This window comes from Gopherus evgoodei, chromosome 1 (assembly GCF_007399415.2).
Source record: "Gopherus evgoodei ecotype Sinaloan lineage chromosome 1, rGopEvg1_v1.p, whole genome shotgun sequence".
Lineage (NCBI taxonomy): Eukaryota > Metazoa > Chordata > Testudines > Testudinidae > Gopherus > Gopherus evgoodei.
The window spans coordinates 110,516,147-110,531,237 of NC_044322.1; the positions used below are offsets into that span (position 1 = coordinate 110,516,147).

General features: G+C 41.5%; 1 protein-coding gene across 1 annotated transcript in view; it reads right to left on the reverse strand.

Annotated features, from left to right (window-relative positions):
* Positions 1 to 2,899: 2,899 nt before the first annotated feature.
* ADPRHL1 (ADP-ribosylhydrolase like 1) overlaps positions 2,900 to 15,091 on the reverse strand; it is a 31,266-nt gene continuing 19,074 nt past the window's right edge. Inside the window, exons 5-7 of the mRNA XM_030569030.1 lie at positions 10,510 to 10,637; positions 6,056 to 6,188; positions 2,900 to 3,812 (exon numbers count right to left, since the gene is read on the reverse strand). Coding sequence (XP_030424890.1) covers positions 3,655 to 3,812; positions 6,056 to 6,188; positions 10,510 to 10,637 — 419 coding nt within the window. The 3' untranslated portion in view covers positions 2,900 to 3,654. The remainder of the gene's footprint in view (positions 3,813 to 6,055; positions 6,189 to 10,509; positions 10,638 to 15,091) is intronic.

Consider the following 15,091-nt stretch of genomic DNA (forward strand, 5'->3'; position numbering starts at 1 on the left):
CATACAAGTTAGAGGCTTGGCGAGCTTTCCTTTTACCATCAGTAGGTGGGTGCTGGGCGTTGCCCTTTTTAGGGCTCTTCAGCCCATACTAAACCATTCAGTCTCGCTGGTTAGCATGCAGTAGGAGCACCACGGTTTGCCAGCACTGCAAGGGAAGGCTTGCATTAACAACAACAACAACAACAGTGTATCCACGTCTTGTTAACAACAACAACAACAACACAGAACTTTTATGAAATATTCACAGCAGATTTTGTCAAAACCTTTTGTAAAAAGAAACAAACTAATTCTTGGCACTCAGCTACCTGGGTTTCCATTAAGGCATTATTATGCCAATGTGTCTCAGAGTGGACTAGCCAAGCAGAGAGTACCGAACAGGGGCAATGCAAGTTCCCCCCATGCTGCCTTGCTGACATGGCAGGACTGCAGGGGTACAAATGGTTTCATTTTCTCAAAGAGGTGCTCAGCTTTTACGAGGTCAAGTAAAGCTGCATTAGACAGAGTGAAACTGTCATCCTAACTAAAGAAGGCTTCTACTTAGCTCCTTTGCATGACAAGTATTTCCTGCTGCACTGTTCCATTCTTCACACTCTACACTGTAGGCAGCCCTAGCCAGGGTCATCAAGTGAGGGCTACAACAGCTCCAGCCTGGGCAGCCAATCATGACAAGTTGTTTTACTATGAGCTGCATGATTGGTCACCCCCAGGGTCGGCTCCAGGGTTTTTGCCACCCCAAGCGGTGAAAAAAGAAGAAGCCGCGATTGCAATTGGCGGTAGCTCCACCGCGCTGCTTTCTTCTTTGGCGGCAAGTCCTTCCCTTCGAGAGGGACAAGGGACCCACCACCGAATTGCCGCCCAAGAGCCCGACGTGCCGCCCCTTCCCCTTGGCCACCCCAAGCAGCTGCTTGTTCTGCTGGTGCCTGGAGCCAGCCCTGGTCATCCCATTGACCCACATTAAAATCTCACTGCCTGGCTGAAGGTGGCTATAGGTGGGGGAGAAAGAACACCTGGCAGGAGCTATGCTGCTTCTCAAGCTCACTTGCCCCTATTAGAAAGCTTTTCCTACCTGCTCACACAGCAATGTTCAGACAGACAGGCCTGGCCATATGGTTTGTAACTGCTACATGTGATTTAAGTTCTGATAAATTAGGTTATTTGCATCCTATTTGCACTAACCGGTTGTATTTTCTTTTCTCTACACTGGGTAATGTTAAGTTATTGTCTTGTCGTGAGTACTCAGTGAGTTGGGCTCTTGTTTCAGCATCTTTTTCTTAGTGCTAGCAAGTTTTAATACATCGAGTGGAGAGAGGCTTCAATAGTAACACTGGTTCAAAGTTTGTTGGGAAAGGTGGTTGGTGTTTAGTTACTGGGAAATGAAGTTTACTCAGTACCACAAGATAAGCCCACTTATAGAAGTTTCCAGGAGTTGACTATCAGCAGCTCTAACTTAGTGTTAGTTGAATCTTGATTTGAATCAGATGGCCATGACAGGGGGGCAGAAAGGTTGTTTTAGTCTTGGGACCACATGTAGTATCTTGAGGTCACCTGGTTTTGCATGTAATTTGGTTCAAGGAATAGCCTACAGTAAGGGAAAGCAACAACAGTGTTCCTTTGCAGAAGTGGGTACTCTTATTCACGCTGATGTTTAAACCTTGTTACGTCTTTAACAAAGTGGTGGCCAATGGCCTATTTTCCCCTATAACTGTGGAAACAATGTTTTGTTAGTATTTGCCTGCTTTATAGCTTCTGTCTATGTGAACCATCTTTGTAAAATTAGATTTGCTCTTCTGTCTCTGAAATTAAATTTGGTCATGAATGTAAGGTAAGATGAATAATGGGATAGCTTTGATACATTCTGGAAGAACAATATTGACAATTGTTAACTTAAAAAACACAGCAACCATATATTTAGTTCAGCTTTTCAAAGTCTAATGATGAGTCTTTGTGGAATGATGATTCTTTTTCCGCTGGAGATTTTTTCCTGGGTAAAGGAAAAGTTAGATATACAAGAGAAAATCGTACCTTATGAGAACTACATTCTTCTCTCTTCTTAATTGCTGAATTTATTATGGGGAATGCTAGAGGCATCATAAACTAGAAAGAACGTTTTCAGAAAGTCTTGATGTTTTCTTGTATAAAGTCATACATTACAAACAAATATCCTTCTTTAAATGTTAACATGTACTCAAAATGAGAAAGCAGCACATAGCAAAGATGCAAAGAGAGAGCATGCTAAAACAAGAACTCAATGTTGTTCATTGTGTAGCCCACATTTTAATAAAGAGATTGGCGTGTGGGCCATCTTCCTTTCTAATCACAATGACATGGATCTCCTGCTCCCCTTTCTATCATATAACATCCCGATGGCAATTGCTTACATGGAAAAGAAATAGGAAAGTATTTATGTATTTTTAGCTGCCTTTTTAAATGCAAGTCAGCAGGTGGAAATAGAGAGGAGAAAACAGGACCATGTGACCAGTCAGCTCTTTGTGGACCATTAGAATGTTCTCTATGGACCACATGGAATCAATCATATGGGGCTAAATTCTGCTCTCAATTACTACAGAATTAGTACTAGTATAATTCCACTAGTGAGAGTTATTCCAGATTTATGCCAGTATTACAGATCAGAATATGATTCACTAAGTTCTACTGTTCATTTTATTCAGATCAGAAACTAATTTTTAACTTGGCCGTATAGTTAGTTGGTTTTCAGTTTTAAAAGCCAAAGTAACTGTTTTATCTCCAGGCCTCTTTGTGAGAGAAATCTCAGTCACATGAAACACATCATAGCCTGGCTGGTGACATACTACAACTCTTTAATGGCCTCAGCCAAAAATTCTGATACTGATACAGCAACATATAAGTATGATCTAAAAATAAAGAAATGATGCTTATGATGAGCATAAGATTAATTTATTTACAAATATTTCAGCCAGTTAACTTTTTAAAAGAGTTTTGAAGAGTCTAGAGTGAAAAAAACATAATAATGCAGAAATGTTAAACACAATGATGCTTTGCTGTACCTTGAAAGTGTTGCTAGTGTTGGCCTTTCCTTTCTGGAAGCTTCCCACATAACAATACATACACACCATAGTGCTGACAAAAGGTTAACATTTCATTAATGAATAATCTGTGACACATTAGGGTTTCAAGTATTACAGAGACATTAGATGTGAGGAGGAGGAATGAGGGAGGTGGAAGAATTGTAAAAAGTTTAAAATGTACAGGGAACTAAACATCCTCACAAAAGGATCATACTATTAGTTTGGCAAAAAAAGCATTAGTTCTGAAAATTAATTATATATGTGTACAAGAGACTACTGATAATAGCGTTTTAGGGGTGGCATTAGTAAGGTAGGCAGAATTTTGATAATAAGAGGGGTTCAGTTATTTATATATTTTTCATTTAAAATAATCTCACTGACCTGAATTGTACTTTAAGAGTAAGTTCGATACTCTAAGTCCCTGCATCTGTGAAAAACTGAACATTTACAGAGTTCAGTTACTCCTGAATGACTCAGCTAACTGCACTTATACACATAACCTTTAGAACTAAACCTCACCAGCCTAGAACAGTGTTATTATAACTAGTCAGTTATCTACAGTGTTTGACAGAGTCTTTATAGAAAGAGAAAAATGGCAGAAACTGCTTTACTTTTCCTCTGTGGACCGTCGGTAAAGAGACTCGCCCAAGTATTCTAGCCTCTCCCTCAGTTCAAGATCCTGGTACAAGCCTTTGGGAACCTTGTTCAGGCCGTAAAGCAATCCATACAAGCAGCCGGCAATAGATCCAGTGGCTGCGCTCTCACCTGTAAAATTAAACACAATTCTGTGCCGTTCTGTTGTCGTGAAAAATGCACTCTCCTTTGCAGATATATCACTACACAGAGAAGGAAGCTTTAAGCCACTACGGCAGAGATTTTTAGTTATATATGGTGTGCCAAAGAGACTCTCAGAACAGTAGCTCTAGGGAGTTCACCAACCAAGTGGAATATCAAACCTCCACAACGGATCATACTGCATAATGTACTCCTGGGGGAATTCTGCACCAACAAATTAAAAATTCTGCACACAACCTTCTAAAATTCTGCATATTTTATTTGTTAAAATAATGCAAAATAATCAGGCTGGTTTCAATTATTTTGGTAATTTATTTAAACTACAATACAATGGATGGAGAACAGGAGTGGGGAGCACTGGAGGAAATCTCAAAATCCCATGTGTGTGTAGTAGTAATGTAGCTAGTATTGACCCTTTACTTCTAGTTTTGTCAAAAAATATATGCAGCCATACGCTCAGTGTTACATCACAGGCAAATGAAGAGCAAGCGAGGGCTGGGGACTCAAACTCAGAATTTATATTGGCTACTGACCATCTCCAGAAAGGTCAGTAGCATTAGTTAATGGAGCACATTTTGACAGGAAATTTAAAAAATTTAGACAAGTTCTATTCTCTAAAGCACCATAAGCATTTATAAAGCCACACTGTCCTTTACAAGGGTGCAACAAACCATTGCAGTCAACCCAGGGCTAGATAGGAAGAGAAGCTACAGAAGAAACAACTAGATTGCAAGATCTTTAGGGCAGGGAATGTATCTTATTATTGTAATTAATAATTAAAAATCACATAATGGCTGTGTGTATATATCCATAGTATCTTGTGTTGAGATCCCGTTAACTCTCACAAAGCTAAGTAGGGATGGGCTGGGTCAGCACTTTAGACAGGGAGTCTCCATGGAATGTCTAGGTTGATTGTTGATGGCATCCTGCTGGGCTGAATCTGCAGTGTTGGTGATTCAGCATGAGGGTAGGGGACAGGGCACAGTGATGAAGGAGCTATCTTTGGCATGAGATGCAACACAAATATATTAGCCACTGTGACAGTCCCAGGCCAGTGGGGTACAGGAGTCTGTTAGAGGGCAAATATACTGGTCACTGGATGAGTAGTTTTCTGTTCCCTGAGTGACCAGAGCAGGGGCTGCACTAGAGTAATAGGAACCTGCTAGAACCAATTAAGGCAGACAGGCTGATTAGAACACCTGCAGCCAATCAAGGCAGGCTAATCAGGGCACCTGGGTTTAAAAAGGAGTTCATCCCAGTTTGTGGTGGGTGTGTGAGGAGCTGGGAGCAAGAAGCTGAGAGTGAGAGGGTGTGTTGCTGGAGAACTAAGGAGTACAAGTGTTATCAGACACCAGGAGGAAGATCCTGTGGTGAGAATAAAGAAGGTGTTTGGAGGAGGTCATGGGGAAGTAGCCCAAGAAGTTGTAGCTGTCATGCAGCTGTTACGCAGCTGTTACAGGAGGCACTATAGACAGCTGCAATCCACAGAGCCCTGGGCTGGAACCCAGAGTAGAGGGTGGGCCCCGGTTCCCCCTAAACCTCCCAACTCCTGGTCAGATACAGGAGGAGTTGATCCAGACTGTGGGTTCCACCAGAGGGGAAGATCACTAAGGCGTGCAAATCTGCCAATAAGCGCAGGACCCACCAAGGTAAAGGAGGAACTTTGTCACACGACTTGTGTTCCTTTAAAGAGCACATGGTGTTTTTTATAAGAGTAAGGATGTTAAACAGACAAACTACTGCTCAAGTAGTTACATACTACAGTACCTACCTGAAAACTCCCTGCAGTTTTAATTGCATTCAGTATTCTTTTTCTTCCCCCATCTTATACACTTGTGTTATTTGTCTGTGCATGGTTCTATAGCAGCCATCCCAGACAGAGGTTGCTGTATATAAGTGGTGGTAAAGTGAACCATATACATAGATATCCTTAATCTACTTCTTGTTGTGAGGCTTAATTCACTAATGTTTGTAAAGCACTTTTTGAGTCTTGAATGGCAGGTGCTATTGACATAATAACAACACTGATCGTGTGAAACTGATAAGGAATCAATAATAGGCAATATGGCAGATTTGATTTAGTCAGCATCTTTACTGCTGAGATGCCTTTTTCGTGACTTAAAGGTTGCATCTCATACAACAATGACCATTTTGCCATTTAAACTCTAGGGGATTCAAATACTTGACAGTAAAGGAACAAAAGGATTACTCACCCCCATGGAACATTGCTCGGTTGCAAAGTTCTGTCCAGTCACCACCACATCCTAAAAGAGCATCATATGCAATCATGGGAGCATCATGGCCTCTTCTTCCACCCCGTCCTTCAGAACTCCACCTCCTGTAAGTCTAAAAGAATAGCTGTCAAGTTGGTCGCAAAGCATTGCAAGTGCTCACCACCATTCACATGTAGAATGATATGCTGTAAGATGCTTATACCCTAAGATGGTTGATAAGGACCTGCATTCAGGGGAAGCTCACTCCTATCTATTTGTGACATTTCGTATGGAGCAGTGGAGGGGTTCCTCTGATCTTCCCGTTTACAAATGCAACCACAATATTAATTTGAGATGATATTTTTTCAAAGCCTCCTACCACTGACAAATTCCCTGGTTCCTCTGCTGAATAGTCCCCCCTAGAAGCAGCCCTGTCTTTCAAGGACAGGCAGAGACTTTAATGCCAACAGTCATGTAGGCCAGAAGGAAACAAAATACTTGTAACTACTCTGCAGGCTGGATCAGGAGCAATGGTCTCTAGAATTCAACTGAGCCAGGAATTTCAAGAAGCTCATCAAGTCAGAGTCTCATTTCACATCTTAAAAGTTCACACTCATAGAAATTAGAGGTAGAAAAGATTTATTAGGTTGCCTTGGTCTCCTCTCAGACAATGAGGAATTGTTCTCCATTCCCCCTACCAAATATTCTCAAATGTTATGTCCAGCCCAGTTTTAAATGTCTTTAATGTGTCTTCTTCCACATTTGTCCAAATGTCTCCACTTCTAGACATTTTATTTCAAATCACTCTTTCTCACCTTGTCCTGCCAGGCCTCCCTTTCTCTCAGAGACTGCTCAGAACAACAATATTGAAAATGAACTTCAAATACAAGAGGCAGAATACTTCCTCAGCAACAAAAAACCCTGGGCATTGTGTACTGGCCCACCAAACAAGCCCTAGAATAGGTGCATCCAGACTTTACCATTTTTACCTGCCCCAATTTCCAAACCACATCCAAAGTGCATCTGTTATGCTTATACTAAAAACATCATTTTGATTAAAGATTGGCCCGCAAGCCAGTTTTTTATCCCTTTAACATATGAAATACAATACAGCAATTTGAGTTGTACTTCCTTCAACTAGGGCTGAATTTGGCCCTGAGCTTTATGGTGTCCTGAGGACTGTGTTGGAACTGCAAGCTATTGTGTTAAGAGCAGTGTGTGTGTATTTGTCTGTCTGTCCCTAGTTCCACGTGCAGACTAGTGGGCTCTGCAGCAAAGAATGGGAGCATTCAGCAGAGTCAGTGTGCAGACTGTCAGCTAGAGTAAGGTGAGATGAGCTGTACTGCTCTGCTTAGGGAGCAGCCAGTTTTGTTTCTCTCTGTTTTGGAGTTCTTGTGTGTTCTGAGAAATAAAGTAGTGTTACACTGCAACCTTCAAGCTGGAGTATTATATATTTTATCTAACTTCTCTGTTTGTATGCTATGAAAATAACTTTAATTTAAGCTTTATATATTTATATACTGTGCACCCACACATAAACCAAAGGGGGAGGCTCTCAGGCTAGACTGCAGCATCACTTTCTCCTTACTTTCATGTTTGCAAACAACAGGCAGCGCCCATCTGTTTCTGCTGTCATCTTACACAAGTAGATTGTAAGGCCTTAATTCTGCAACCCTTATTCATATGAAGCAGCATTGATTTACACATAAAGTCCCATTGGGATTACTTGCATTAGTGCTATTCTGGATCGGGCTGCAGACATATGTCTCAAGTATCCTTTACTTTGAAAGTTGTCACTCATTTTAATTCTGACGATACCTCCAGATTTGGTGTCTCCTAGCTTTGTTGAAAATTGTTTATCTCAGAAATAAAGAATCTTGAAATTGAGACTATAGAAAGTTATTGACACTCAGGAATCAAACCCAACATTTTAAGCTTCTTGTATGAACCCTTTTTCAGTCCCCCTCATCTTGGGTCTTTGTCACACATTACTTCCAACATTTGAGTCTCGATATCTTGAGAGCTATGATTGAAGAATCAAGTCTTAAAATGAGAGTGAGCTGCAGTGTCTATTTGTGCAGGTTATTTAACACACAGTTAAAGAGTCAAACTCACATTTACTGCAAGATGATTTGTTCTGATTGTGCCCACTGCCTGTTTCTTGTCCATACAGTCAGGCAGAGTTAACTTATCTTTCATTGCCCCAAATTTCTGGGTATCTAGATGTGGCAGTCAGTTTTACAGAATGTACTGTATATTCCTTGTTAATCTGAAGATTATTTATTTTTATAAATAAAAATGGTCTTTGCAAATATATTCCAATAAATAAAATCTGGCTATGTCTGCCTAATATTCAATGCTCCTGTAGTTTTTGTGTGCATGCTTAAATGACAGATGCACACATGATTTTAGAGGCCTGTTTGAAAATTTAGCCCTGGACATTTCTCTTTATTGTTGCAATACAGAAGGAGTTCCATGCGCAACTGATAAAGTGAAAGGAATGCAGGGAAGAGCTCCAAAAAGGATCAAAGTGCAGTTCTACTTTGAAAAGAGGCTGTGAAAGTGGCACAGTGCAGGTTTCATGTGTTTCCCACTCAGTGACTGCAGATCCAATGTGCTCAGTTTATAAGTAAAAAGATGTATTTTCCAACTGTCAGTCCTGCAGACAGCCAAGGTGCTGCAAGTCAAGCAAGGGTCTTTCCTTCTTGTGCATCATCAATAACAAAAGCTCTACCTGCCAAAGTGGTCACACAAGTGTAAGTAGAATTTGGTCCTTGTAACTGGAATTTAGTCAACTATTCTGTTGATAATGAATGAGGAGGAATGTTATTCAGCTCAGCCTCTCGTATCGTAGTTGTATTGACACTAGTAGCAGCAAAAATTAGTAAACTTATTGTCACTAAAGTAAGAAAATATGACTGAATACACACAGGGAGCAGAGCTATTAAGTGAGCAGGTGCCGTCTTATTATCTACTATGGGTATTTCATTATCATCCATGGGTGCCCTCTGTCATATATAAGAGCACCAAAAAGTTTACAGAGCACCCCAGGTTAGTCATTTTTCAGAACAGAACCAAGCTCTAAGGCAGGGGTGGCCAACCTGAGCTTGAGAAGGAACCAGAATTTATCAATGTACATCTCCAAAGAGCCACTGCAACACGTCAGCAGCCCCACATCAGCTCCCCACACACCCCCACTCCCAGCCCCTCCCACCCACCAGCAGCCCCGTCAATCAGCACCTCCCCCGCCCTCCCTGCACCTCCTGATCAACTGTTTTGTGGCATGAAGGAGGCTCAGAGGGGGAATGGGAGGAGTGATGGCATGGCAGGCTCAGGGGAGGGGGCGGGAAGGGGGGGAGTGGGGGCAGGGCCTGTGGCAGAGCCAGGGTTAAGCAGTGAGCGCGCACACACACACACACACACACGAGCACATTGGAAAGTTGGTGCCTATACAAGGAGCCACATATTAACTTCTGAAGAGCCACATGTGGCTCTGGAGCCACAGGTTGGCCAGCCCTGCTGCTCTAAAAGACTAGAAGAACTGATATATGGGGAAAGTTGAAAATAATTTCATATTTATTGCCAGGCTGCTAAGTAAGTTGGAAACATGAGAACCATTTTCAAATATGGGAAAGTCATAAACACCAAGGAAGAAGAGGAATTTATTTACCTTGGTTCAGGGAGCAATAACTAAAAGTAATGGGATTAAATTAAAATCAATGTAGACTACAAAATAAAGTACCCTGGGAAGTGGTGAAACCCCATCTCTTGAGATACTTAAAACAAGACTGGACAAAACCAGTGTGAGAATCAATTCTGTATTGACCAGCGAATGGACTAGGTTGGGGATTTTCAAAGAGCCTTGAGAGAGTTAGGTGCCCAACTCCCATGTTAATTTCTATGAGAGCTGGTCATGCATTTCCTTTAGAGACCTTTGAAAATTCCAGCCTAGATCTCTGAGTAGGTCTTTTCCATCTTTAATAGCCATGATTCACTGCAATTTGCTTCTCAATTTCACACTTCTCTAGATGTTTATACATCTGGCCAGCTTGACTTGTATTGTATTTCTTCCTGTAATGGGTTATACTGGCCCTTTAAAGAAAAGAGAAATCATGTTGGGGGATGGGAGAGCAAGGTCCAGGCTATTCTGTTCCCCTTTCCTCCCGATTCTTCTTTTCCTTAAAGTGCCAATATACGCTGTTTCACTCCCATTCCATGACTATCGCTTAGAACCTTATTCCTGATTCATCTGTAACTATTTCTTGTATTAACTCACCATGTTAAGTAAAGATGGAATGATTTTTCTTGTCAGTAAATAAGCAAAAAACCTTTTCAGATGAACCCCCATCCTATGGGGCAGCAAAGACATTTAATCTTAGATTATCTCTCTGGAAATGTCTGTTAGTAATGAGATTTTCTGAGCTCTTCTTGAAGTTACATTTGCAGATTTTTACCTTTTCTCTCTCCTCAGCATCATAATTATCAGGAAAGACGGGTTTATTCTGATTATCTTCAGTGATTTCTCTCTCCTCCAAATAAAACTGCCATTTGGCTTCAAAGTAAAACCAGTGCTCCTGATATTCTGAATGCAAAACAAACGAATGGTGTAATATTTCATCTTGACATGACTTTCAGGTGCATTTAGATAGCTTTTAAAGAAAGAACAAAACAGGGTTTTTCCAGTAAAATCTTGTATTCTACAGGAATGCAACTTAAATAATTTACACACTCTCCAGCAGGATCAAACTGCATGTTCTATTTGATTATATCAATGGAACAGGTAATAGGAAGGCAGGAAAAATGAATATGAAAAGAAAGAGAAAATTAAAAATGGTAAGAACTGCAGAATTATTTTAAAAACATCCAACAAACTGGAAATACAGCCTGATATGAGACTGACACAGTGCAACCTTCATCTGAAACAAACAGTATAAAAGAAAAAGATAAACGTGAATTACAGGGGAGAAAAAATAGTTTATGCCTTTGTTTGTTGGTGTTCCTTTATAGCAAATCACGAATACAAACGTTTATTTTTGTTTGTTTGAGTTTCTTTAAAACAAAACAATTTGGTGGGAGAGGTGTGCTTTTTTACCTTAGAAATATGAGGACTGTCAAGTCTTACCTTCCCTGGTTTTGCAGGAGGACTCAGAGATGTGGACTAGAGAGCTTTTCTCCCAATTGTTTGAATGAAACAGGTGTTGAAGATACCAAACGAAATACAAAATGTTTTATACAGCCTGAATATAAATCACTTTCCATCTCAATTATTCAGATTTTATATGTAAGATTTCTCTAGTGTCTTCAACTTACTAGTTCTTCAGTCATCCATAGAATCTTCCAGGAAAAACTGGGTGAACAAAGATCAGAACTTGCAAAACAAACAAAACAGGACGAGAAAACCTTCAGGCCATCTTTATATATCACCTACTTTTTTTTCAGTCAGTGAGAAAAAACAGTGAATCTTGAAATCTGCAAACATACATGCTTAACTTTCTGTATATGAGTAGTCCCATTATCTTCAATGGGATCAGGGCCACCCAGAGGGGGAGGCAAGTGGGACAATTAGGCATGGGCCCTGCAGGGGCCCCCACGAGAGTTTTTCGGGGCCCCTGGAGCAGGGTCCTTCACTCGCTCTGGGGGCCCCAGAAATCTCTTGCGGGGCCCAGTCCCCCAGAGCTTCTTCCGCTCTGGGTCTTCAGTGGCAGGGGGTCCTTCTGCCCTGGTGAAAGGCCCCCTCGCCACTGACTTACCACTGAAGTGGGACCCGCCGCCGAGGTGCCGGGTCTTCGGAGATAATTCGGCTGTGGGGGGCCTCCGTCGCGGGTCTTCAGGGCACTTTGGCAGTGGGTCCCAGAGCGGAAGGACCCCCTGCTGCTGAATTACCACCGAAGCAGGGGCCCCCTGCCATCGAAGACCCCAGGCCCCCTGAATCCTCTAGGCAGCCCTGAATGAGATTACTGATGTCTTTGATTCAGCAAAGCACTTAAATATCTTACCTTGCTTACCTTTTAAGCAAGTGCTTAAGTCCAATCCTATTCACTAAAACATTTAAACATACACTAAAGTCTTATTGACTTCAATGGGCATACTCATGTGTAAAGTCAAGCACATGAGTATTTATTTGCAGGATTCAGACCAAGTGGGGAAAGGTGGAAAAAAGGAATAGGAGGCAAAGATTACTAGGGGTAAGAATTCAAAAAGCAGTAAGATGGAGAAGGCCATTAAATAAGCCATTGGAAAGTTGGCACTTCAGTACAGGAGTATGATTGCAGGTGTGTTCAGCATCACTGCTTCTCCAAATTAAATACAAAATAAGTCTGAATTCTGTTTTCTAATACCTTCCCCTTCAACAATGGTGACAACCAGGGAACTGACTTCCCAGGGGAAGAAAAGAGGGTCGGAACCCAAACCAATAAGCAACTGAATCAAATGATTGTATATGATATTACTGTATTATGAAAGTGTATCAAATAAAGTATCGTATTAAAACTGATAACATGCTGGTTATGAATATCACTGTGTGATGTCTGTACCCATGGTGTGTAAAGAGATAAGTACATGCTCTGGAAATATGTTCCTAAAATATGTTGTGGAGAGAGCTGATAAACAAGCCTGCCTTAGACAAAGGAATGCGGATTTATATGTGTGGATCAAGCTTTGTAAGCGAGAGGACAATTAAAGTACATTTACATGTAAGATAAACAAAGCCGCCCAGCTAACTAGCAGAAAACAGCCTACTGAGCACACTGGGAGACAGAGTCTGCACCCCTAGCAATTTTTCCTGGCTCAAGACATTGCACTTTGGGGAAATATAAAAGGAGCACAAAAAGATATTCTAGTTATCCATCACTTAGGGAACAAAGAGGACAGCACCCTAAAATTTTGTGAAAGTAGGGTCCTCTGGCCTGGAGAGCTAGAGTTTCTGGTAGCCTGATTTAAGTGAGAAAACTGGTTAGGCAAAGATAACCTGCTAAAATTAAGTTTTAATCACTAGAAAGCATGTTTTATTTTGTTTTGTTTGCAATCACACTTGCCTCCCTTTTCTCTTGCTTAGTATTACCTAAATCTCTGTTCTTTATTAATAATCGTATTCTTAGTTTTACTATAAACCATCTTAGTGCTGTTATTTTGAAGTAGAGTGAGTGCTCAGTGAACTTAACAGGCTGGTGTGTACCCTGTCTCTTTGGAGGCAGCGGATTTAGTCATTTCTCTGAGTGTCCAGTGAGAGGCACTGGACGCTGCAGAGAGATATCTTGGGCGGAGGTTGGGAACAGCGGTTCACTGATTGTTACCTACAAGGCAAGGTTCAGACTGGCAAAGTCTCTAGAAGTTTGCTGGTGAGGCAAACAGATGGGTGTGGCAAGGAGCTGGCATACAGTCTAATCTCCAGCAAAGCTCATTTCTGGTTCTGGTTTCCTTGAGGAGAGTGTCACAAACACTCAGACCTGACAGAAAATTAACAACTGTGCATACACGGTAGTCACTTTTCTAAATGAAGCAATTTGGTTCTTTCTTTTTCTTTCCTTTTTTTCCTCTTCCAAAAAAGCTAAGCAAGTGCTCCCCATTAGAGATTAATATCCTGAAAACACTTCATCTTCATATATCAAAAAACAAAAGCTGTTTTTGTTTACTCTGATATTTTCTACATGATGGTAGCTCTCCCACCCTGCACTTCCCAGCAGAGGGGGTGAAGGAATAATGATAGTAGAGTCTATAGCACTCCTGATGCTGCAGCAGTTGTCACAGATCCCTGGGGAGCAGGAGAGAATCCAACCCCCCAACAGAGTTTCCTTACACCCATATCAGGACCTGGGGTTCATAGAATCATAGAATATCAGGGTTGGAAAGGACCTCAGAAGATCATCTAGTCCAACCCCCTGCTCAAAGCAGGACTAATCCTCAACAATCATCCCAGCCAGGGCTTTGTCAAGCCTGACAGTAAAAATCTCTAAGGAAGGAGATTCCACCACCTCCCTACGTAACCCATTTCAGTGCTTCACCACCCTCCTAGTGAAAAAGTTTTTCCTAATATCCAAACTAAACCTCCCCCACTGCAACTTGAGACCATTACTCCTTGTTCTGTCTTCTGCTACCACTGAGAACAGTCTCGATTCATTCTCTTTGGAATCCCCTTTCAGGTAGCTGAAAGCAGCTATCAAATCCCACCTCATTCTTCTCTTCTGCAGACTAAACAATCTCAGTTCTATCAGCCTCTCCTCATAAGTCATGTGCTCCAGCCCCCTAATCATTTTTGTTGCCCTCCGCTGGACTCTTTCCAACTTTTCCACATCCTTCTTGTAGTGTGGGGCCCAAAACCGGACACAATACTCCAGATGAGGCCTCACCAATGTCGAATAGAGGGGAATGATCATGTCTCTCAAACTGCTGGCAAACGGCAAGATTTTGCCCAGGTGCAGGACCTGGAGAAGCCCAACACAGAGAGGGTTCAGTTGGCACTTGCTGACCTTGGCCATCCTTAACACCACAAGTGGTACCATGCTGAACACACAACGAGGTACTTTCATTCTGCTTCAGGGAGCCCAGGCAGCAATTGATTAGTATCTTAAAAGAAATTCTATGTTCGAAAAAGCAGAGTGAAAATGTCTACTTACATCTTAAAACACATGAGAGTATTTTAAGAGAAAAAAAGTCCTGGTTTAACTAAACCACCACACACAATTCATTTGATCATCATGTGATTTAAAAACTGTCTTAAAAACTCAAAGGATCTAGCAATAATCTCTGCTTTTCTGTTGCACTCACCAGCATAGTACCCTGGTGCTAAAAACATAAATGATTTCCCCCTCACAACACTGCTGTAAGGGAGGGAAGTATTATTATCCCCATTTTACAGATGGAGGATGTGAGGAACAAAGTAGTTAAGTGATTTTCCCAGTCCTATGGAAAATCTGTAGCAAAGCCAGAAATTAAACCCACCCCTCCCAAAGTCCTGTGCCTGAACCACTAACCATCCTTCCTGTCTTTTGGCCCAGATTTTCAACCCTTACTGGTGTTGAGTACTTACTTGCATTCCAG